Source organism: Arvicola amphibius, chromosome 6, assembly GCF_903992535.2.
Source record: "Arvicola amphibius chromosome 6, mArvAmp1.2, whole genome shotgun sequence".
NCBI lineage: Eukaryota > Metazoa > Chordata > Mammalia > Rodentia > Cricetidae > Arvicola > Arvicola amphibius.
Genome location: NC_052052.2, coordinates 84544478 through 84566027, shown reverse-complemented (window position 1 = coordinate 84566027; position 21550 = coordinate 84544478). Strand labels below are relative to the sequence as shown.

At 43.7% G+C, this 21550-nt stretch overlaps 1 protein-coding gene and 1 non-coding gene across 5 annotated transcripts in view; one reads left to right on the top strand and one right to left on the bottom strand.

Moving 5' to 3' along the window:
* The window catches only part of Kiaa1958 (KIAA1958 ortholog), a 183403-nt gene extending 170303 nt beyond the window's left edge, over window positions 1-13100 (top strand). For 2 of the 4 annotated variants that reach the window (XM_038335073.1, XM_038335076.1), the window contains one exon: window positions 4039-8043. In XM_038335073.1, the coding sequence (XP_038191001.1) occupies window positions 4039-4845 (807 nt within the window). In that variant the 3' untranslated portion in view covers window positions 4846-8043. Of the gene's footprint in view, window positions 1-4038; window positions 8044-12816 lie in introns of those variants that run through there. The other 2 variants (XR_005285933.1, XM_038335074.1) reach the window with 2 other exon arrangements.
* LOC119818201 lies at window positions 8977-9083 on the bottom strand. The gene has a single exon (XR_005286087.1). It is a non-coding gene; the product is annotated as a U6 spliceosomal RNA (small nuclear RNA).
* Window positions 13101-21550: the final 8450 nt, after the last annotated feature.

The following is a 21550-nucleotide window of genomic DNA, read 5'->3' as shown; positions in this document are numbered from 1 at the left end:
TTATTATATGGCGTGGGGATGCTTTCTTTTGGTCCAGTCTATTTGGTGTTCTGTAGGCTTCTTGTACCTTCATAGGAACATCCTTCTTTAGGTTGGGGAAGTTTTCTTCTATAATTTTGTTGAATATGTTTTCTGGGCCTTTGAGTTGTAATTCTTCTCCTTCTTCTACCCCAATTATTCTTAGGTTTGGTCTTTTCATGGTGTCCCAGATTTCCTGAATGTTTTGTGTTAAGAATTTGTTAGATTTGTTTAGTTCTTTAATCTGTGAGTTTATTTCTTCTATAGTATCTTCAGAGTCCGAGATTCTTTCTTCCATCTCTTGTATTCGGTTGGAAATACTTGTCTCTGAAGTTTCTGTTCGTTTACTCAGAGTTTCCATTTCCAGTCGTCCCTCAGATTGTGTTTTCTTCAATACCTCCATTTCATTTATCAGGTCTTGTACTGTTTCCCTTACCTGTTTGATTGCTTTTTCTTGTTTTTCTTGTTTTTCTTGGGTATCTTTGAGAGATTTATTTATTTCGTCTACCTTTTTGTTTGTCATCTCCATTTCTTTATGGCAGTTTTTTACCTCCTGTTTAAGGTCCTCTATTATTTTTATAAAGTACTGTTTAATGTCGGTTTCTTCTATATCTTCTGGGGTAGGGTGTTCAATTCTTGTTGTTTCGGGATGTCTGGCTTGTGGTGATATCATGTTGCCTTTCATGTTGTTGGAGGAGCTCCTGCATTGGCGCCTGCCCATCTCTTCCCCAAAGAATGATGGATCCTTCTGCAGACTGTGAGGTCCCCTTGCAGGCCAAGCAGCTCTCGGACAAAGGCCTACCTTGCTCCGGGCAGTCAAATGAAGGAGGGGACCTCCCACCGGCCTGGGAGCACTCAATTCCAGGTCCCCAGAGCCCAAACAGGCTGAGCTGTGGGATTTTGTGGCCCCAAAGACGGGAGGATGAGGAAGGGGGAGGGGGGGAGGATTCTGGGTGCAAGCTGGGAAGGGACAGGGAGAGAGAGGCAGTATCCGGGGAGAATAACCCCTGCAGGAAGAGCAGGAAGTGTGCTGGTGGCAGGGGGGGTTGTGGAGAGTCGGTGGTCCCTCTCCGGGCAGCTGCCGCGGTTCGGGCACTCACTCCTCACTCACCCCAAAGAACGATGGATCCTCCTGCAGATTTTCAGGTCCCCTTGCAGGCCAAGCAGCTCTCGGACAAAGGCCTACCTTGCTCCGGGCAGTCAAATGAAGGAGGGGACCTCCCACCGGCCTGGGAGCACTCAATTCCAGGTCCCCAGAGCCCAAACAGGCTGAGCTGTGGGATTTTGTGGCCCCAAAGATGGGAGGATGAGGAAGGGGGAGGGGGGGAGGATTCTGGGTGCAAGCTGGGAAGGGACAGGGAGAGAGAGGCAGTATCCGGGGAGAATAACCCCTGCAGGAAGAGCAGGAAGTGTGCTGGTGGCAGGGGGGGTTGTGGAGAGTCGGTGGTCCCTCTCCGGGCAGCTGCCGCGGTTCGGGCACTCACTCCTCACTCACCCCAAAGAACGATGGATCCTCCTGCAGATTTTCAGGTCCCCTTGCAGGCCAAGCAGCTCTCAGACAAAGGCCTACCTTGCTCCGGGCAGTCAAATGAAGGAGGGGACCTCCCACCGGCCTGGGTGCACTCAATTCCAGGTCCCCAGAGCCCAAACAGGCTGAGCTGTGGGATTTTGTGGCCCCAAAGACGGGAGGATGAGGCAGGGGGAGGGGGGGAGGATTCTGGGTGCGAGCTGGGAAGGGACAGGAAGAGAGAGGCAGTATCCGGGGAGAATAACCCCTGCAGGAAGAGCAGGAAGTGTGCTGGTGGCAGGGGGAGTTGTGGAGAGTCGGTGGTCCCTCACCGGGCAGCTGCCGCGGTTCGGGCACTCACTCCTCACTCACCCCAAAGAACGATGGATCCTCCTGCAGACTTTCAGGTCCCCTTGCAGGCCAAGCAGCTCTCAGACAAAGGCCTACCTTGCTCCGGGCAGTCAAATGAAGGAGGGGACCTCCCACCGGCCTGGGTGCACTCAATTCCAGGTCCCCAGAGCCCAAACAGGCTGAGCTGTGGGATTTTGTGGCCCCAAAGACGGGAGGATGAGGAAGGGGGAGGGGGGGAGGATTCTGGGTGCAAGCTGGGAAGGGACAGGGAGAGAGAGGCGGTATCCGGGGAGAATAACCCCTGCAGGAAGAGCAGGAAGTGTGCTGGTGGCAGGGGGGGTTGTGGAGAGTCGGTGGTCCCTCTCCGGGCAGCTGCCGCGGTTCGGGCACTCACTCCTCACTCACCCCAAAGAACGATGGATCCTCCTGCAGATTTTCAGGTCCCCTTGCAGGCCAAGCAGCTCTCGGACTGGACTTTATCATCTTGATAGGTTTTCTCAGAGGTTGATGTTTACCAACTCCAGTTTTCCCCTTCTTCCTTCATTAATTTTTATTTTTGTTTGTATTGGCTCATTTTACTATTTATGAATTACTTTTCTAGCTTTTGGGGTATATACGTTTGCTCACTAAGAATAAAATTTTCTAACAAATCATTCTAGTTTTTGTTATTGGAGTATATTTAATGAGATATAGTTTTATAAATCATAGTTTAGTCAATTTTTGTTTTTAAATCAGATTCTTCGGGGATATCATTTTTTAAAAATTTTCATTTTTATTTCTGTGTATGTGTGGACATGTGAGTGATCAGGAAGGCCAGCAGACAGCATTCGCTGCTGGAGCTGGAGTTACAGGTGTGCTAGGACTGACATCTGTGCTAGGAACTGAAGTCTGCTTCTCTGCAGGAGCAGCAAGGACTCTTCACCTGTTGACATTATCTCCCAGCCCCTCGTTTGGCTCATTTTTTTAATATATGGCTCGTCTTGTCTTTTCTCTTTAACTCCTGGCTATTAGCACAATGAGTGTTAACTGCATGGTTTCCACTCCAGCATTTCTACTGGAATTTCTATTTTGTCCAAATCATGTGTATTGTAGCCTGACTCAAGGCTTCTTGCTCTTTACATCTTCATCTTGACCACAAAGATTTCTTTGTTATTTTTCATTGATTTTATTGAGCTATTCATTTTTCTCTGCTCCCCTCCCTGCTTCTCCCCTCCCCTTCAACCCTCTCCATGCTCCCAATACACTCAGGAGATTTTGTCTTTTCTACTTCCCATGTAGATTGATCCATGTATGTCTCTCTTAGGGTCTTCATTGTTGTCTAGGTTCTCTGGGATTGTGATTTATAGGCTGGTTTTCTTTGCTTTCTGTATAAAAACCACTTATGAGTGGGTACATATAATTGTATTTCTGGGTCTGGGTTACCTCACTCAATATGATATTTTCTAGCTTCATCCATTTGCCTGCAAAGATTTCTTATAAGCCAAACTCATAAGACTGATATTGAAAAATCTAGTGTTTATTAATTGAAAAATCACAGACCATTAACTTTTTTACGTAAGTTGGATGTGTTGGTTCTCCTCCTCAGAAGTCCCTGCTCAGGAATAGGTTCCAAACAGTATGGACAGGTATTGAGGACATTAATGCTGGACTAATTCCATGGTTAAGCTATGGAGTCCCTTAGAAAGGGTGGCTGAGCTTCATTAAAGGAGAAGAAGTGGTTTGCAAACAAAAAGAAGAAAGGACCATCCAGAAAGGTCTAGCCGACATTACAAAGGCCAGTCATAGTAGCAATCTGTAGGCATTTATAGACACATCTTTAAGGGGCTGTGTGCACACTGCTGCTTACATACTCCTGGAAACTCACGGTCCATATCTCCTGTAAGCATTACTTAGGGGCTACGAGAAGGTGGCTACCAGTGTGCCCTGTTTTGCAGATCATGAAATGCTGAGTTTTAAAGAAATTAGAGGAAACCGACTATGAAACTTAGATCATCCAGTTTGAAACTCACTGCTTTTCTCCTACATCGTGTGAAAGGTTCAATCCTCTAGAGGTCAGGAAACTGTTCTCTCCCTAGCACAGCCCCTAGTGAGGACTGGGGGAAAGAGGGGTTAGCTGTCTGAGTGTCCTCAAATGTATAACCTCAGTGTTTGTCTCATTTGAGATCCCTGCAGTGAAGTTGAATGAGCTGCTTGAAAACTTTTATGTCACTGTCAAGAAGAGTGATGGCTCAGACTTCCTGGCTACCTCACTTCATGCCATTCGCCGTGGCCTGGACCGCATCCTGAAGAATGCAGGTGTGGGCTTTTCCATCACCAGCAGCACCTTCAGTTCTTCCACCAAGAAACTCAAGGAGAAGCTGTGGGTTCTGAGTAAGGCAGGGATGTCGGGTGCCCGTTCTCGCAATATCGTCTACTTCTCCCTTTCTGATGAGGAGGAGATGTGGCAGGCAGGGTGTCTAGGGGATGACAGCCCCATTACTCTCCTGTCCACAGTGGTCAAGTACAACAGCCAATATCTGAATATGCGGACGCTGCAGGAGCACGCAGACCTGATGTATGGTGACATTGAGTTGCTCAAAGACCCACAAAACCAGCCTTACTTTGCCCGGACAGACAGTGTTAAGCGAGAGAGCCGGAGTGCTTCTGCTAGAGTATGCCATGGGAAAATCTACCATGAGCATGCCAGGGGACACAAACAGTGCCCTTACTGCCTGCTCTACAAGTACATGTACATCCACCGGCCACCCACCCAGATGGAGGCCAAGTCTCCCTTCTATCTGACAGCCAGGAAGGAGGCCACAGACACGGGCAGTGTGTGGTATGAGGAGCAGAGGATGGGGCTGCGGTCCCTCCGGGGAATTGTCCCAAATTTAGCCAGAAAGGTCAAGCTGGACAACTGTGAGAACTTCACCTTCGTCTCATTCACTCAGGTCTCCAGGCGACTGAGCTCCCACAGCTGCTGCCAGTGAGCCCTCCAAGACCAGGACTTCCCTCAGGTGGTCATGGCAAGAGTCATCAGCAAGCAGGTCCTGAGAAGACAGAAGCTGTCTTCACTCCATGATCCAGCTGGCCTCCGTTACTGCAGCAGGCCATTCCTCAGTCTTGAAATTCAGTTTTACATAAAAGTAGATGACTGGATAATGTTTTATCTAAATGTGTGACACCTTGTTAAATCTTGGAATCTAACACAATGTATAATTATTATATACAAGAGTGAAGAAATTCATTTTATCTAGTGCCTTTTTAGCACGGGTTTTCTTGGAAAAAAAATGTTTTAAGTACTTACTTTTAAAAAAATCCCAGTAGCCTGGTAGCTTTAGAATGGTATAGAATATGTACACTCTGTTGAGTTTCTTTCACATAAGGACCTAGAGCAAGGGAGACAGACATATGAAGAGAAAAGCTACACTGCCCTCTATGTTTTCTCATTGAAGGCTCTGCCAGGGCGGCAGACCTATTCACTGAGCTAAAAGAAACATTTCCACTGTGCTGTTGAGAAAGACAATTTGGTAAAACGAAGATCAGTACTCTGAAAAGGTGGTTCTGAGACACCACATGCAGTGGACTCAGTAATCTGCACCATGAGGGTTTCTAGAAAATAGGAAAACCTGAAGCAGAAGTGCCTGCATCTGTCTGAGTTCTCCACACCGTGAGAGCATTGCTGTTTGAACTTTGTTGTGTGTTAATCTGTTTCTCACATCATGTGGTTGTTCTGTTGGCACGAGTCCCTGGACATGTAAGGCTAGCTCATGCTTTCCTAGGAAAACCAACAAAGTAAGCCACAAAGAAAACAGATTCCCCACTGCATCTGGAGATCTGTGGCTTGGCACAAGTGCTTTGGACACAGATTTAGGCAGCTTACCAGGTAAGCAAGCCAGCACTAAGGACATGGTGACCGAGTCAGAGCATGCATAGGTTAGTCATACATTGTCAAATCATTTCACATTAATAAAACTCAACCTGACCATGTGCTGTTTAAACAGCAGAATTTTCTATTAGCTACTCTGAATACAGGTTTTTAAAAAAGAAGCCCAAAGAGTACTAATTAATAGAAGTAGCTGCTACTCTACTTTCCATTCTAGGGAAGACTGCTATAATTTGTACCATTATGTTCTCATGTATGCTTTTGGATCCCAAATTAAAATCCCATTGCAGATTCATACTGCACAAGTCCTTAAATTAGTCATTTCTTTTTCAAAGTACTGTTTTAATATTTATTTAAAGTCACTTATTAGTCATTGAAATATGTGACACTTTACCAGAGAAGACTCAACCAATGCTGCCTTAAGGACTCATGGTGTTCTCTCTAGTGAGTACATGCTTATAGTTCTGTTCACTAGGTTACCTCCCTGGGTAGTGATGAGTTTTAGTGGCTCCTTCTTTGTGTAAATAACACGCAATTAATATTCAGTGTTTGACTTGACCCTGTGTATTAGTCTGTAATGACTTCCAATCATGATTTTAGGGTTTTGAAGAGATTGACAAACCAGGTATGGTAGCACACACCTTTAATCCCAGCACTTGGGAGGCAGAGGGAGGCAGATCTCTATAAGGCCAGCCTGGTCTACAAAGCTAGTTCCAGGATAGCCAGGGCTATGCAGAGAAACCCTGTCTCAGGAAAAAAGAAGCAGAGATGGTCACAAAATGTTAGGTCAGTCTTCTTTAGTTTGATAAACACCCAAAAGTTATTTTGTTTGTGGAAGCAAACAGTTATCTTTTCTGTTCTGCGTGTAAGATGGAGACATGACTTGTATGGCCAAGTTGCAGAGTCTGCATCTTAATTACTAACACCTTCATTTTTATTTTAGATAGATTCAAAATGTTGTCATTAGGTGTGCTGGGATCTTCCAAGTTTAACATTCCCAACAGTAGCAATAACTGACCATATGTCGTCAATATCCCTGTTAACTGAGACTGTTGAGCATTTGAATAAGCATTTCTGCTTCAACTCACTGCCTTCCACCTATTTGATGCACTGTAAGTTCTCCGAATTCTCAAGTGAACAGTTATACTAAAAATTCAGGGGTCAGATCTTCAGTTACACTTGACAGCACGGGAATTCTTGAGTTTTGCCTCCTTGAATCGTGGGAGTGAGGAAGAACACACTTGCATCAAGGGCTCCCACATGCCATGCACAACTTTATTGTGTATTTGTGCAGATATGGCTATGTGAAACACACTTTAAATCAATGAGTGGTAAAGTGGGGTGAGCCCACCGGCCTGACAAAATAGCTGTCTTCTGAGATAGCCATGCTCTGAAGGAGGGCCAAGAGCTTGTGGCTGAGGTTCAAATGAAGAACTTCTCTTTCCAGTCAATTATATGCCATCTCCACAGGACACATAATCTGCTTTTGGCTTAAGCAAAAGAAAGGAGAATTCCATAAGGGATAGGGCAAGTTACAAGCACTTTCCCCACTTGCCTTTGGGTCTCTCTGCACCAGAGTTGGGGTGTTTACCCAGAATTTCACTTTGAACTGGGGTCGTAGCTCAGTGGCAGGATGCTTTGCCTAGCATATGCAAGGGCTTGGGTTCCGTTCCCAGCACTAATGAAATAAATTCTTTAGCTAGCATACCCCAGTGCAAGTTGCCTCTGGGCCCTGCATAAGGGAAGTTGCCATCTCAGTTCTAAAAGGACTGCTGGAATCTTTGGAGGAGATCATGTTTTTTGTATCGCTGTAAAAGAAGCTAAGGTAGGAATGGTGACTCACACCTGTAATGCCAGCACTCACAAGATTGAGGCAAGAGGACTGCCATGAGTTCTGGGCCAGCCTAGGCTATCATAGCCATCTTGGGCTACAGAGTGAGACTCTGTCCTGAAAAACGTAATTAAAGGGCTAGAGATGGGTCAGCCATTAAGAGCACTGGCTGCTCTTGTCGAGGACCTGGACTCTGTAAACTTCAGTCCCTGGAGATCAGACACGCTCTTTTGGCCCCCATGAGCACCAGGCACAAACATAGCGCACAGGCATGCATGCAGGTAAAACACCACACACTTAGACAATACATAAAAGGAGATGTAGATGCTACCTCCCCAGCACCCATGGGCCTCTCTCTGGGGAATGGCTTGCCAGGTAATAAGTTGTCATCCTGGTTTGGGAGATCCAGTTGGACATGAAGAGTTTAACATACTGCTGTCTCTTAGGCAAGCAGTGGATTGTTGTTGTTGTTGTTACAACTTTTATTTATTTTTTTTTTCTCATGGTTTATTTTTTTTTTTATATTTAAAAATTTCCATCTCCTTCCCTCCTCCTCCCCCCTCCCTCCCCTCCTTCTCCCCTTTCTCTCCCCTCCTTCTCCCCCTTCCCTCCCCTCCCCTCCACCCATACCTCCCCTCCCTCCCTCTCAAGGCCAAGGAGCCATCAGGGTTCCCCACTCTATGCTAAGACCAAGGTCCTCCCAACTCCCCCCAGGTCCAGGAAGGTGATCGACCAAGCTGAGAAGGCTCCCACAGAACCCGTCCATGAAGAACAATCAGAGCCCAGAGCCATTGTCCTTTGCTTCTCAGTCAGCCCCCGCTGTTGGCCACACTCAGAGAGACGGGTTTGGTCGCATGATCCATCAGTCCCATTCCAACTGGAGTTGGTGATCTCCCATTAGTTCTGTCCCACCGTCTCCATGAGTGAACGCACCCCTCTCGTTCCTGACTTTCTCCCTCATGTTCTCGCTCCTTCTGCTCCTCATCGGGACCTTGGGAGCTCAGTCCAGTGCTCCAATGTGGGGCTCAGTCACCTTCCCCATCTGTCGCCAGCTGGAGGTTCCCTCACAGTCCTGACTTTCTTTCTCATGTTCTCTCTCCTTCTGCTCCTCATCAGGACCTTGGGAGCTCAGTCCGGTGCTCCAAGGTGGGGCTCTGTCATTTTCTTCATCTATCGTCAGGTGGAGGTTCTTCTTATTATCTTCTCAAGGATCCCAAACTTATAGGCTCGATGTCCTTTAATCATGGCTAGAAACCGAATATGAGTGAGTACATCCCATGTTCATCTTTATGGGTCTGGGTTACCTCACTCAGAATAGTGTTTTCTATTTCCATCCATTTGCCTGCAAAATTCAAGATGTCATTGTTTTTTACCGCTGAGTAGTATTCTAGCATGTATATATTCCAAAATATGGAACGCTTCACGAATTTGCGTGTCATCCTTGCGCAGGGGCCATGCTAATCTTCTCTGTATCGTTCCAATTTTAGTATATGTGCTGCTGAAGCGAGCACGTTACAACTTTTAGTAACTGGTATCACTCATTTCCACCATTGTGGAGATTCTCTTCCTTACGTTTTTAAACTTGAAGAGGAAACCAAACCTGATAATCTGGCCAGCTGAAGACAGCCAAACCTATGAAGTCTACCTCTAGCACAACCAAGCCTGATACCTCAGACACAAATAAAAAACGAGAGAAAGGAAGACTGGGAGTCTCCAGAGGCTTTATGGAAGTTTCTCCATTGTTTTCTGTGTTTTAAAGCAGAAATATTGTATCTAACCAAAGCTGTGAAAGAAATGGTCTCTTTGGTCACATGGCCCAGTTCTCTTTCCTTGGATTTTGTTCTGATTAGTCAGCTTAGACGCATAAATGACGTTTGAAAAAATGTGAAATTCTATTACTTTTTTATATTAATTCAGTCTTACTAAAAAGTATCAAGCATTTCAGCATGTTCATAGACACAGCCATGAAGAAGATCTGAACAAGAGGGTATTTATGTAGAAATTAAATGTCTTGACAGATCCGGGGCCATTCTTTTGCCACTGGCTTGGGCAGCTCTGCTGACAACACTGCATGAGCTCCCTCATGACCTCAGTGGACTGGCTCCCGGCCATTACCAGGACACACTGCTACTCTAACTCTGCTCAGTACACTAGCATGTCTTCTCAGGAGATGCTGCTTTAAATTTTCAAGTTTCAGAACTTCTAAAGTTATTTTGTTATCTCTAGACAACAGAATGCTATTGTTGTTAGTTTAAGCTAACAGTAACCATATTGTTGCCATTTAAATGAACAAAAATGGTTAAAGATCATCGTTACCAAGTATTCATCACTTTATTGCTTTTATGAGACACTGATTTTGCTTTTTAAAAAAAAAGGTGAACTTGGAGCCAGTTTAGGCATAGATGATGCACATAGTTGGACCGCCGAGAGGCTGCTGGCTTGTCCTAGGTGAGCTCCACTTTAGTCTGAGTCACCACTGTACTTGTCTGGGAGCTGGCAGCTATGAGCAGAACATGGTGGAAATTTCAAATTTGTAGACAGTTTAAGTAATTTCACTTCTAAAAATTTTCTTTAATTTTCTGTGTCAAAAGAAAAACATTCTGTTGTTTAAACATTGTTCCTAAGTAAAGATCTTCATTGTACTTTTTCAATGTGAATGAGTCAATTTAAGGAAGACTGGAACAATGCTAGATTGAAAACTATATTGGAAGAATCAAACCTTTAAAATGCCAATTATGTGAGGGACAGGAGAGCTTTTCCTGTTTAAAAAGTTTTTAATGAAGATAACTGGATATGGAAACAGTAGCTTGAGTTTGCCTTTAATAGAAAGACCACTGAGAAACAAGATCTTTCCAGAACAAGTGAGTGTGTTCATAAAGCTGAAAAAGACTCAGTGTGTTCCAGCTTCACACACACACGCATGCACACTCACGTACACACACAAATAAAAAAATGTGTAGCAGCAAGCTGTCTATAAGAAGAGAAGAGTGGCTGGCTTCAGCTCCTCTATAGCGCCAGGTGCTGGGAAACAGTAGGGAATTTTGAAGAGAAAGATTATATCTTTGGAATTTTATATTTTAATATCTAAAATATTTTAGTTATAATAAATTCCAAGAAAATACCACCTACCCCACAACATACAGCACATCATTTAGACTAAATGGATCTATAATTTCAGTGTCTCTGAAATAATAATCATTGGGTCATTATCCACTAGAGGAAAGGAGTAGATGCTTTTAAATAGACAATAAAGCTAGAAGCTATGCATCTAAAAGTCCCAGAGTCCTCTCTTGAATGTGCTAAGTTAATATAACATGTACTTAAAAGTAAATATAGTGCCAAAGTATTGTTTTTATTCAATTTTATTACCGAAATAATTCATGGCAATTAGAAAACTCAGATACAACTCCTACAAATGAAATCTAAATTATTTTAGACTTTTCCAACAATTAAAACATTCTTGCAGTACAGCCCATTGTTTCTAAGTGGCTACTTGTTCTGTACTGATGTCACAGAGCCCGGGACTGTGCCTGTTCACTGCATCACACGTACTGCTTCACTATCCCAAAGTTAGTAACGACAGGTACAAAATCACTTGCAGAATCAATATATAGAGAGATTGCCCAGCAGTTAAGAGCACTGGCTGCTCTTGCAGAGGACTCGGGTTCAATTCCCAAAACCCACCTGGCAGCTTACAACTCTGTGACTCCAATTCTAGGGGACCCAATGCCTTCTTCTGGCCTCCATATGCACACAAACAACCGCAAAATAACTCTTTAAAAAGCTGGATTTGTTGAGCGGTGGTGCACACCTTTAATCCCAGCACTCTGGAGGCAGAGGCAGGCATCTCTGAGTTTAAGGCCAGCCTGGTCTACAGAGTGAGTTCCAAGACAGCCAGAACTGTTACATAGAGAAACCGTGTCTCAAACCACCAAAGAGAGAGAGAAAGAGAGAGAGAGAGAGAGAGAGGGAGGGAGGGAGGGAGGGAGGGAGGGAGGGAGGGAGGGAGGAAGGAAAGAAGGAAGGAAGGAAGGAAGGAAGGAAGGAAGGAAGGAAGGAAGGAAGGAAGGAAGGAAGGAAGGAAGGAAGGAGAAAGAAAAGACTTGGGGGCTGGAAAGATGGTTCACTGGCTGCTCTTCCAGAAGTCCTGAGATCGATTCTCATGGTGGCTGACAACCATCTATAATTGGATCTGATGGCCTTTTCTGGGGTACAGGAAGACAGAGCACACATACCTTTAAAAAAAAAGCTGGATCAGGAAAAATGGTGTATTCTGGAGTGCAATGATCCTAAGGAAAGTTGTATCTTAACTGCAGGAAGCTGGCCAAGGCAGTGGTGCGTTTCTAAACAACTCTGGACAATGTGGACATCTGTCAAAGTTTAAGTTTGTGAACTTGCAGGTGTAGCTCAGTGGTAGAACACTTTGACCTAGGTTTGGTTTTTTTGTTTTGTTGTTTATTCTGTAGTTTTTTTGTTTGCTTGTTGTTGTTTGGTGTTTGATTCAGGGTCTCACTATCTAGTCTTGGGTGGCCTGGAACTCATTATGTAGACCAGTCAGGCCTCAAACTCATAAAAATTCACCCATCCCTGCCTACTTCATTGCTGGAGTTGAATGTGTATGCAACCATGCCCAGCTAGGCCCTAGTTCTGATACCCAGCTTGGTGGCAGGGCGGAAGGCACAGTAAGAGAATAAAAACAGCAGAAACAAATTACTTCTAGAACCCACAATATCAGTGTTGGCACTAAAACTGGGTTCTGTTGTTTTCATGTGCTTGCCCTGGATACGCTTGAAGAAAGGGATGGAGAGTGCTGTTGGCCTCCTGGCTCAGCTCCTGTAGCAGTGTGATCCTAGCTGTCTGCCCAGTGAACCCTGGTGTTTACTTTAAATTAGCAATACAGGAGTTTACGGATTGCTTTGTGCTTGTTTAGTTTTTCATTCTGAAATACTACAAAAAACTATCCCCAGAAGGACAGACATGGCTTCTTCTGGATGGAGACCCCGTATAAACTCCCCAGGGTTCTTTTGCTTAACTGTGATTGACAAGTCTGTTTGACTTTACCACTTAGACAAGTAATTTGTCTTTACTTAAAATTTTAGTGTTTTCTATATGAGTTTTTTATTGTTTTGTAACAAAAATGCATTTGTAATGTTTTTAATCTCCTAGGTGTTTTTAAACACACTAGAAAGGACTTTATGGCTCGTGTTCATTTACTAATGACTGATTTTATTGTACCCTTTCCAGCTTTTTCTTCCCTGGTGGCCACACCTGGGCACACACGTGTACACGGGAGCTTGTGAGCTGGAAGGCTTTGCAAACGCTTTCTGTCCATGTCAGGATTGGAAGGGGTTTTCTTACTCATGTAATCCAACCCTCTAATTAATGGTCAATAGAGTCTGTTAACAATTTGCAGTGTTTGGAGGTTGTTTGTTTGAAGGTGTTGGTCTTATTCATGTACATGGAGCTTTAATGTTTAACCCAGATTGTAAAAAAAAAAAAAAAAAATAAAGTAAAAAAGGTTTATTTTATGTCTGTTTTCTTAAAGTAACCTAGTTATTTGAACATGATGTGCAGTGTTTTTACATTCGGACTCCATTCCTGTAAGTGTGGTTTGCGATGCTGGCACATTAGGAATGGTTCCTTGCCCACGGGGCTCCTGAGCTCTTGCTGTGGAAGTAGTTGTCACAGCTGCCTCCTCCTCTAATACTCTTAAAAATTTGCAGACTGAGTCCCATGGAGAGGTCTCACACTTGTGGACTGGCCACTGTGTTCATGTCTTCATGTTTAATGTTTTCAGCTCTCCCGGTCTTGTTACTTTGGAGACATTTAATCCCCAGAACTTCCAAGTGGAAATCTACTGCTCTCCACATTACAACAGCTCAACTAAGAAATAAAACTTAAAATACATTTCCAGCAGAATAGATTTTGGTATCTTAGGTTTCTTTTGGCTGTGGTAAATGTCATGTTGCTCTGGTAAAAGCAATTTGGGGAAAAAGAGTTTATTTTCATCTGAGAGTTGTATATTATGAAGGACGATTCAGAGAACTTATAAACTAAATCTCTACACATAAAAGGAATTCATTGGACTGACTTAGAGACTAATCCAACAATGGCTAGCTGTGAACGGAAAGTTCAAAAATCTAGATTGCTTTACCCCACAAGGCTAAGTGTCTCCACTGGTCTTCTGTTTATGCTGGAATCTCAAAAAGGTAGTCTCCAATGCCAGTGAAGGAATGGATGTGCTGCCGAGGTGAGGGCAAGCAGGCAAAGAACTGAATGAAAAACCTTCCTTCTTCCATTGTCCTGATACAGGCTGCCAGCAGGTGTGATCCAGATTCAAAGTGTGTCCTCAAGATCTGGATTAAAGACCTATGTCTTCCTGCCTCAAAGGTCCAGACTAGAGGTGGATTTACCTGCTTTATACCATGCAAAAAAATCTCTCACAGGTGTGCCCTCCATTTCTGGATTGTAGTTCATTTCAGATGTAGTCAAGTTGACAACCAAGAATAGCCACCATAGGCAGCAACATGGAAGTAGGGGCCATCGAGGAACACTGCTTACTGGCTTGCACGGCTTGCTCAGGCTGCTTTTATGCACCCAGGACCAGCAGCCCAGAGGCAGCACCATCCACAGTGAACTGGGCCTCCAGCATCAATCGTCAATCAAGAAAATGCAGCACAGGCTTGCCCATGGGTCCATCTAGGGGAGCATTTTCTCAGTTGAGGTTCCCTTTTCCCAAATGACTCTAGCTTGTCGCCCATGAGAGTGTAAATAAAAACACGAGGATACTTAACACCTGTTCCACGGCTTCTGCTTTGGTTCCTTCCTATCTCATTTCCAGCGATGCGTTCCTTCCCTTGCTTCCCTCGGTGATGGAGTGCAACTTGGGAGTTGTAAGATGAAATAAACAAGAATAGTTGTAAACAAACACGGAAGACTAAAAGGCTGTTCTAGAGATGGTACAGCCTCAGAGGTGAGTATCCTCAGCTGAAAGGAGGGACCTGCAGAGACATGGGGATGGTGTTGTTAGTGACATTGTGATAAAAACATCCAGCGAAGAAAGCTGTTCCTGTGGACAACCCTGTTTGTACCCTCCAACCTTTCCTTTAATGTTCCTTTAATGTAGATCTGTGGGTTATTGAGTAGCCCTAAGGCAGGTATGTTTATGATACACAGATGTGTGTCACATTCATGCCAGTGTCCCCTGCAGATGGGCAAGATGAGTCAAGAGGGCCAAGGAATGCACATGGCCGAAGTGCTGCTGTAAAGGAGGTGCCCGCCCTGAGAGCACAAACCAGATATGAGGACCAGGGTACAGGCATTCCAGTCCTGGGCACTTGCTGCCCACCAATGCTCATCTACGGTCCTTACTTTCTTCTAGTGCCCAGAGCATCTCCTGACCAGAATGTGGGCTCCCTTCAGATGTATGGCCCCATTTTCCTTTTCCAATACATTTCTCACTTTTCTCTTTCTTATCCTTTGGATTCTGTCTGATCCCTTTCTCTCCTCAGGGGCATTTTCACTACCAATTTTGCTGGTAAGACGCCAGGGACAGATGAGAAAGACATTAAACAAGATGCATTTCAACAATAAACAAGATCCTTATATTTCTCATGGGATCCCAAGGAAATAAAGATGAGAAACAAAATTTCCTGCTGGAGTATTTACAGTGTACTCAGCTGCTAACATGCTCAGCATGCAATCAAGGAAGCAATTTAGCACGTTTCTAACATGCTTAGCTGTGGTAATCATCTTTAAGAGTTTGGACAAATTTAAAGAACCAAGTCAATTTTTTATTGCAGCATTAGAGAATCTATTGTACCAATAACAAATGCACTTTTGATAGTTAATAGAAATGCTGTGCTTGTGCTTTGTTATGCCTGTCTGTCCCTTGGATCTTCACATTTCCCTTTGTGCTGTATCCTCAGTTCATAGGCAGCCTTGCAAAGATCACTTCCACGTCACTTTCCTCAGTGCACCTGCCAACCTGCATGCAGTCCCCAAGTGTCAGACATTATATGCCACTTTCACAACTTTTGTTATGACAATTTTGCTTATTCTACTATTGATCTGATGTTTTATATTTACATTGTTTCCTTGTTTTAAAACTTGAATTTAGTTCCGGGCCTGGTACCCCTGCCTTTAATCTCAGTACTTGGGAAGTCCAAGTAGGCAGACCTCAGTGAGTTCAAGACCACAAGTTCCAGGTCAAAAGAGCTACAGAGACCCTGTCTCAAATAAATAAACAAAGATAGATAAATAAATCTTGAATTTATATTAAAATAAAAAGTAAATGTCTTAAATAAAAAGAAAGAAAAACATCCTGATTAATTTCTGTTTGCTACTCAGGTTCAAATTTCAATTCTGCTTCTTTCTAGTTCTGTAATCCCGAGCAAGGCCTTTCTATACTTCAACAAATTTATTAAAAATTTTAAAGATTTAGTTATATATATGACTTGCCTGCATGTGTAGGTATGTGTACTACATGAGTTCTAGTGCTGTTGGCAATCAGAAGGCACTGAATCCCCTAGAACTAGAGTTACAGACAATTGTACAGTTGTGATCTGCCTTATGGATTCTGGGTATTAAACCTGGGTCCTCTACAAGAGTAGCAAGTGCTTTTAACTACTGAGTCACTTCTCCAGCTCCAATTTTTTCATCTTTAAAATAAGGATAACACCACACACATTTTACCTTACAGGGTTGTGAGAATTAAAGATATGTTATATATATTATATATAGGTTATCTAGCTAGCTATATATAATCCATAGGACAATACCTAGTATGCAGCAACTATCTAGATAAAAATATTATGTTAGCTGTGGTTATTATATGTCCTTTTGCTACACAAATGCAGTATTCTATATTAAGTATAATCCATATGCATTCCCTCCAGTGGCACAGTAGCACACTGTGGGCAATATATTGATGTGCTTCCCCTCCTTTCTCAAAATGCTTGTGGTGGTTTGAATGATAATGGCCCCTATAAGCTCATAGATTGAATACTTGGTCACCAGGGAGTGGCACTATTTCAAACGATTAGGTGTGGCCTTGTTGTAGGAAGTGTGTCCCTGGGGGAGGGCTTTTGAGTTTCAGGTGCTCAAGCTGGGACCCACGCCACTGTCTCTTCCTGCGGCCTGCAGATCCAGATGTAGGGCTCTCAGCTCCCTCCAGTGCCACGTCTGCCTGTGCGCTGCCATGCTTCCCACCATGCTAATGGACTACACTGAACCTGTAAGCCAGCCCCAATTAACTACTTTTCTTTGGGACTGGAGAGATGGCTCAGTGGTTAGGAGCACTGGCTGCTCCTCTAGAGGATTCAGATCCAATTCCCAGCACCCACATGGCAGTTCACAGCTGTTAACTCCAGTTCCAGGGTACCATGGCACCAGATAGCATGTGGTGCATGTATATATGCATGCGGGCAAAATATTCATATAAAAATAATTAAATCTTATTTTAAAAATGCTTTCCTTTCTAAGAGTTGCTGTGGCCACGTCTCTCAACAGCAACGGAACAGTGGCTAAGACAGTGCTCTTCTGGTCTCCTGCTGCGGCTCTGCGTTCTGTCAGGCGTGGTCTTCCTGCTGCGGCTCTGCGTTCTGTCAGGCGTGGTCTTCCTGCTGCGGCTCTGCATTCTGTCAGGCGTGGTCTTCCTGCTGCGGCTCTGCATTCTGTCAGGCGTGGTCTTCCTGCTGCGGCTCTGCGTTCTGTCAGGCGTCTCATCTGAATTCATTTAAAGTCAATCTTATATACTTTGTTAGGACAGTCTTACCCACTCCCACAACTTAGCACGGACACCTAAATGTGTGAAGCCCAGGTGATTATTCAGGCCTGTCTTCTTAGTTCCTCGGTGCTGGCTGAGGTGCACAGTGCTGAAACAGAGGTAACACACCAGACAGGAAGGCCTAGTGGCTGTGGACTTGCTTCTCCAGCAGAATGCATCCTTTCCATCCTTGCCTTGTTGTCTTCTTTTACTTTTAGTAATGACCATCCTACCAAGGGAATAGTTATAGTGAAATAATCAGTAGCATCAAACATATTTTTAAAGTACTTTACTTACTTTTATTTTGAGACTCTATTATGTAGCTCTAACTGTCCTGGAACTCGTTCTGTAGACCAGGCTGGCCGCAAACTCAAAGATCCATCTGCCTCAGCCTCCGAAGTCCTGGCATTAAAGGCTTGTGCCATCATGCCCTGCATTTTTTATATACTTACTTGCTGTTTATTTGAGACAGGGTCTCACTACATTGCTCTGGCTGTCCAGAGATCCACATGCCTCTGCCTCCCATGTGGTGGGATTAAAGGAGTGCACCACCATGCCTGGCTGTGCTTTACTTATTTTTAATGGCTCACTGACTGCTTTTCATTCTCCACTTGAAGGTAGGATGGAATAACGGGGGGACATGGAAGGAGGAAATGACAGGCATAAGGCTGCTGCAGTAGACTAAGATAGTGGCACTGAAAGGGTAAGAATTCATTAGATTCTCAATATACCTGGAGGCTAGACACAATCAGATTAAAAGAGGAAATGTAAGAAAAAAGCCTTGCAATGACTAGTCACTGAAGTGGAGAACATGGGGCAGGCGTGCTGGGAAGGAGGACACGTCTGAAACCACATTTAGATGTGTTAAGTTTGGATGCCCATTAGACTTCATTATGGAAACAAATGGTGATAAAAGTATGAGAGTTTGCACAAGCCATTTCAGGTATTTCTTGCTACATAATGAACTACTCCCTAACTTAGTCATGTGCTACAAGTGAAATGGCATGTGCTACAAGACTGGACCTATTCCCAAAACCCACAGGGAAGGAGAATCCACTCCACAAAGCTGGCCTCTGGCCTCCACACATGCTCTGTAGTTATGTACAGAATTAAAAATAAAATTTTAAAACTTACATAAATGGTGAGAATTTAGTTTTCTTACAATTTTGTGGGTTGAAGGGCTCATCCAAGTTTTGCTGGTCCCTGTGACATCAGTGGAAGTTACACATCTGACCTATCCATTGGTAACTGGGCCAATCAGGAACACGCATGAGAGCTCCACGCCTCACTACCTGGCAGCTCAGTGCTTGTGCTGCTGCTCTATGTGAACTTTAACACAAGCTAAAACTATCTGAAAGAAGGGAACCTCATTTGAGAAAATATGGGCTGAGGAGTGGCTCAGAAGTTAAGAGCACTGGCTGTTCTTCCAGAGGACCTGAGTTGGGTTCTCAGCACTCACATGGTGGCTCACAACCATCTATAATGAGATCTGGTAACTTCTCCTGGTATGCAGGCAGAACACTGTATACTTAGTTTAGTATCTTTTTAAAAAGATTTATTTTGCTGCATTCTCTTGAGAAGTTTTGCTATCTCCAGAGATGAGTACACATAAGAATGGAGATGTGGGGCACTGGGGAAAAAGTTGTGTTGCATACATGTAGTTTTGTGATGGAACCAAAAGTTCAGTGAGGAAATTATAAAGATGTGTCATGGGAGGCAGCAGGTACCAAGGAGGTTGAGCTGCAGGAAGATAGGAATAGGCAACAAGTTCTGTGGCTATGGACAGCATATTAATGCATGCTGAAGCAGCACTGTGTGCTCAAAAAAAACTGGAGTTCTGTGTTCCCACTGTGTGGCTAAAGATGGCAGCAAATTAATATTCCTTTAATTAAGATCTTAATAAGTGACAAAAAAAAAAAACCAGAACCCAGAACCCTACTTAAATCCAACCTAATGAGAATTTGTCACATCCCAGATCAGATGTTTCAGAAGGGTCACCAGCACCTTGAGGTGCTGATCTGAGTCATGTCACTCACAAGCCCAGAAATGTCACCAATAAGGGTCATCTCTCTCTGCTCTGCCCTAAGGGTGGTGGTGCCTTCATTCCTAAATGTGGTTCCATACCCACTATGGCCACCTGACTCCAGCAGCGCTGCTTCCTTTTATCCATCTGAAGATGGGATTTTTCTCAGAAAGATGAGAATGCAACTTTTCTAACCCCCCAGCAAACTCTCCCAAGCCTCATCTGAACCAATCTGTGTTCTGGGAATGTGCTAGCTAGCTTAGACAGAACCTACCTGTTGCCTTGGCAGTGGGAAATTCTGCTGGATTTTGCAGCAATTAAGATCCATTTCTGCACATGTCATAGAAGAAAACGCAGCCAATAAAAATATGACTGTGGGCTGGAGAGATGGCTCAGCAGTTAAGAGCATTGCCTGCTCTTCCAGAGGTCCTGAGTTCAATTCCCAGCAACCACCTGTAATGAAGTCTGGTGCCCTCTTCTGGCCTTCAGGCATACACGCAGACAGAATATTGCATACAAAATGAATAAATATTTTTTTAAAAAAATATGACTGGTAGAAAATAATACTGAGTAAATTCTAAAACTATCCACCTAACTCACTATCTCATGAGCTGTGTGAAGATAAAATTAACACCCTCTGATGTTACCTGGCTTTTTCTTAAAATGTTCCTGGAGACATATCTAAAGAAACCTCAAGAGAATATAGGTACATAGAGTTAAGAACAATTTGGGAAAAGGGTCCAAAATGAGATGGAACAGACAGTAGAAATCAGTGAAGTAGAGGGGAGATGAATTGATCATGTTCTTTTGGTGTCTCCCAAGTTCACCTTTTCTAAGAGCCAATGAGGGCTAAGTTTATACATCTCTATACCTGACTATGCCTGCCCCTAAATATTCGGTGGCTCCCAGCTTTGCATCAAGCAAAGTAACTCACCCCAGAATTAAAGACTGAAATATGAATCCATCCTACACTCAGGCTCATTTTGTAAATACCAGTGCTGGGGATTGATCTTAGGACCTCATGTATACTAAGCTCTACCAATGAACTGTATTCCCAGTCCACTTAATCATTTCTAAAACATTATACACCAGCTAAATAGCTCTTGGTTGTTCCACAATGACCCCTGCACCCACACCTGACATCCTCCTGCCTCCATGCAGACATTGCCTTTGCTTTGAATGTTATTTTTTTGCCTCAAAATATTTCATCTTGTAAATTAAGCTCAAGTGCTATTCTCTGATAAAGTCTTCATGTGTTTTCATGTTCTTGTCCTCAGGTGTTAACTTCATCAGATCCACTAGTATTAAGTTATTTGGCTTTGCATGGTTGATATTAGAACAGTGACTGTGTTGCTCCCTTCTCATGGCCCATGTTCATTTTTTACTTGCTCTTATAAAAGCAACTACTATGCACAGACATGAATGGGGAAGGCACTTCGTAACTACTGATTGACTTTAACATTGCTGCAATAGGACCTGTGCTCACTGATGAGAATCTGTTGGTAGGGCTGAATCAAACTATCAATTCCCGTTCTGTTCATCTTCTGTCTCAGAATCTTGTGAAAGCCCTTGCCCAAGTGGGCTTTGAACTCATGAAACTATTTCCTGCCAAAGCAAAGCTAAGAATTGAAATGATCTAATAAAATAGCTCACAGATTCAGAGGTGGAAGAAAAAACAACAAAACTAAACAAAACCCACCCCACCTTTAAAAACCACTGAGTCATGCTGGTTTTATTCTGTCATAAAAAGTACTGTCATCTCAATTATTTGGTGGCTTTCAAAATTTATTTTCCATGTCTAAAAAACAAAACAAATGCAATACAGTTTTATTTCCTATTTTAACGCTGATACAATCAATGCATTAAACTATTAAGTTGCCTTAACTCAGAAACAAGCTGAGAGTTGTAGTTTACTGGCCTAAACAAGTGAGACACTATTGATGGCATAGCATGCAAAAAGGTTAAGTGATTTGCCTAAATTAACCCATGATCCTGAGAAATAGCACTTGAAGGAATTTCACCTCCAGGCTTCAACCGAGCCCAATTCTATGTGTAACACTGCAGTCTTCATCCCTAACCTAACTCATTCTCTCTCATCATACTTTTCTGGGGGAAGAGGGTGGTGGTGAGGGTGGGCTTAAGGAACAGGGTCTCACTCTGTAGGCTTGACCTTACCTGAGTACTAGGAG